This window comes from Cariama cristata, unplaced genomic scaffold, assembly GCF_000690535.1.
Source record: "Cariama cristata isolate BGI_N322 unplaced genomic scaffold, ASM69053v1 scaffold22301, whole genome shotgun sequence".
In the NCBI taxonomy this organism is placed as follows: domain Eukaryota; kingdom Metazoa; phylum Chordata; class Aves; order Cariamiformes; family Cariamidae; genus Cariama; species Cariama cristata.
This window is the reverse complement of record NW_009601302.1, coordinates 7,041-9,862: the sequence shown is the minus strand read 5'-3', so window position 1 is coordinate 9,862 and position 2,822 is coordinate 7,041. Positions and strand designations below refer to the sequence as shown.

Below are 2,822 nucleotides of genomic sequence, written 5' to 3'. Positions count from 1 at the left end.
CAGAAGCAGAGGTTTATTTGTTGATGTTAAAAAAATTAGATAGCTGGAGACACTTGATAGTGTAATCAGGAAGCTAAGCACAGATTTTCTGTATCTTCATAGCTCGTGTGCTCGTTCCGGGTGATGAATAAGTTTCTTGGGAGTGAAGCTCTGAAAAGTCATTGTAACCTGCCAGCTAGTTTTAGGTTCTGGGTTTTGAAATGGAGATTTGTGGTCAAAAACTGTCGAGGAGCTTTCCACTTACGGAGCTAGACTGTTAGAGGATGCAATTTTTTGATGACTGCTCTTTCTCTCTGGTCAGATCCATGTACAGAAATGGAAATAGAGCAAGTAATTGAACTAACTTAGTTAAAATGAGGGAGATGTACAAAAGTAAAGCTTGATAATGTAAAGCTGAACATAAGATGCATCTATCGCTTTTCACCGTAAGCTTGAGTTCTGTTGCTGTACAAAAATTGGGACGAGCCTTTTAAACTGTTTATGATGGCGTAGGCTGAAGCTTTTCCTAGACGGTGGTAATCTCTTCTGCAAACCACCTTACATCAATGTGACATTTCTTCACCTCCAGCCCTGCCATCCCCTGCTGTTCTTCCCCTCTCCTTCCCATTCCCCACTCCCCCTCCCTGCTTAAAAAAAAAAAAAGAGGCAGCTGTTGGAAAGTGTAGCCCATTTGTTTTATGATGCCGCGTTGGGAATATGATCCAGATCCTACAGGAGAGAGAGAAAGCAACAGAGCGAAAAAGAAGAGGGGGGAGTTTAGCAGCTCTGGAGAATGACTTGCTTATTTTAAGTCTAGTATAGAAAATTAAATCTTTATAGCAAGTTTCAGGGATAAAGCAGAACTGCTACTAGGTCCTGGCTTGGGAATCGAAGAGATTGCTAATTTCATGTGAGTAATTTTACAGCTTGTTGGTTGTTTTGTACAAAATTTCAAGTGCACTGAAATGTCTTTGATTATCCTCTGGTGAGAGGTGCCTGTAGTGAGGGTGTTAAGATCTGAAGACACGTTATGTAGTGACAGCGTGATTCTTATTGGAGTTTATCTTTAATTTACTTTAGCGCTTTCGGTAAAGAAACAAGGTTCTCTTTGGAAGGCACTTCTGTTCATTATTCTGACTCCTGGTTTCAGTTAGTTACAGGGCACAAAAGACACAAAAGCAGAAGAATATGCTGAAACTGGCGGCAGCCAAAACCATTCATAGTTCTGCACCTTGGGTTTCTGCCAAGTAATTAATGGAAACTCAAACTATTTATTTTTGTTGTCAGGTCAAAAAATCCACTCCTCCTGTCAGCCCCTCTTATTCCTAGAGGGAAACGCCTAGAAAAATCTAAGAAAAATCCAATTGCTGTTCTAGGAAATGGCTGTAGTACAGGTAGGATGCATCTAAAATGTTTTTTTTTCAGCAGGAAGGGGTGGTGTTTCAGCAAGCTGGTCGGGCCAGCTCTCCTGCCCTTTGGTAAAAATTTTCTTGCTCACTCCTGGGGACACTGACTGGATGTCTGCTTCCTTCCCTCCGCAGCTGTCCATGAAGGAGGTCGGAGACGGGCTGCACGAGCAGATGAACTGCATGATGGGCGCCCTGCAGGAGCTGAAACTCCTCCAGGTCCAGACAGCCTTGGAGCAGTTGGACATCTCAGGGAGCCGAAGCACCGTTTCTGGCACTGAGCAGCACCAGTGCTGCCGGAGCAGGAGAGACGTGCGCAGGGACCGGCACGACGAGCGGCTGCGAGGGCAGGCGTCGGTGGCAGAGCACAGCCCCACATCCCTGGCGTGTGCCGTGCCACAGCCGGCGGGTTTGTCCCATCCTGCTGCGCTCCCGGAGAGCGGCCACCTTAGAGACGCCCCCTCCTACATCAGCAGCCTCTACGATGAGGACATTTATCACCCAAAAGGGCCTTCCTCCGCGTCCATCAGAGCAGAGCGTGTCCGCCCAAGCACATTCGAGCCTAGTAGCCAGGGCACAGCTGGGGGATGGCCAACATGCCAGGAGTGCCCAGGGTGCGATGATGGCCATGACTGGACATCCTCCCTCATGTCCCAGAGCAGGAACCGGCAGCCGCTGGTCTTGGGGGATAACATCTTTGCAGACTTGGTTGGGAACTGGTTGGATCTGCCGGAGCTGGATAAGAAGGGGGAGAAGAGCGAGGCGTCCCTGTCCATGAGCAGATCCCAGGAGCTCTGCAGGAAGTTCTCCCTCACAGCCAACATCTTCAAGAAGTTCCTGAGGAGCGTTCGGCCAGACCGAGACAGGCTTCTCAAGGAGAAACCTTGCTGGCTTCCACCTGAAGACAAACAGCCTGAAATTTCTAAGAGATCCAAAAAGATGAACAAACTCAAGGGGACATTTTACTTCCCACTTCATGGGAACATCCAGAACCATCACAGCAAAGCGGAGAGGTGCCCAAAGGCAGAAAGCAATAGCGAGAAACCCAAAAGTGGCACCAAGAAAGTCCACGGTACCATAGACTACACCCAGTCTGGGTTTGACATCAATACAGCTGTTTGGGTCTGAGTTTGTCGGTGTTCTCAGCTCTGCTGAGCATTTGTTTCACACTGGAGAGGAGCTGGCAGTCGTACACGTCCTTTCAGGAGACCCCTGAGCTCTCAACATGACCCAGATGAGAGGAGTCCTCTGCAAAACGTGCTGTGGGCTTCAGTTGCCTGCAAGTAGCATTTTCCAGAGAACTACGGCTTCAGGGGCACTCCAAGCAGCAGCTGACGCAGCCCCACGCGGGGAGGCTTTGGGGGAACCAATATTTGCAAAAATCATCAGAATCTTTAGCAGCTTTAGGGTGAGCGGTGCCACGGATGACCAGCTCCC

The 2,822-nt window shown here is 48.7% G+C and overlaps 1 protein-coding gene across 1 annotated transcript; it reads left to right on the top strand.

The window, feature by feature from the left end:
• The first annotated feature begins 1,496 nt into the window (after positions 1 to 1,496).
• On the top strand, positions 1,497 to 2,513 carry FAM212B (family with sequence similarity 212, member B). Its single transcript, XM_009710413.1, has one exon. The coding sequence runs from the start codon at positions 1,497 to 1,499 to the stop codon at positions 2,511 to 2,513; it is 1,017 nt and encodes a 338-aa protein (XP_009708715.1).
• Positions 2,514 to 2,822: the final 309 nt, after the last annotated feature.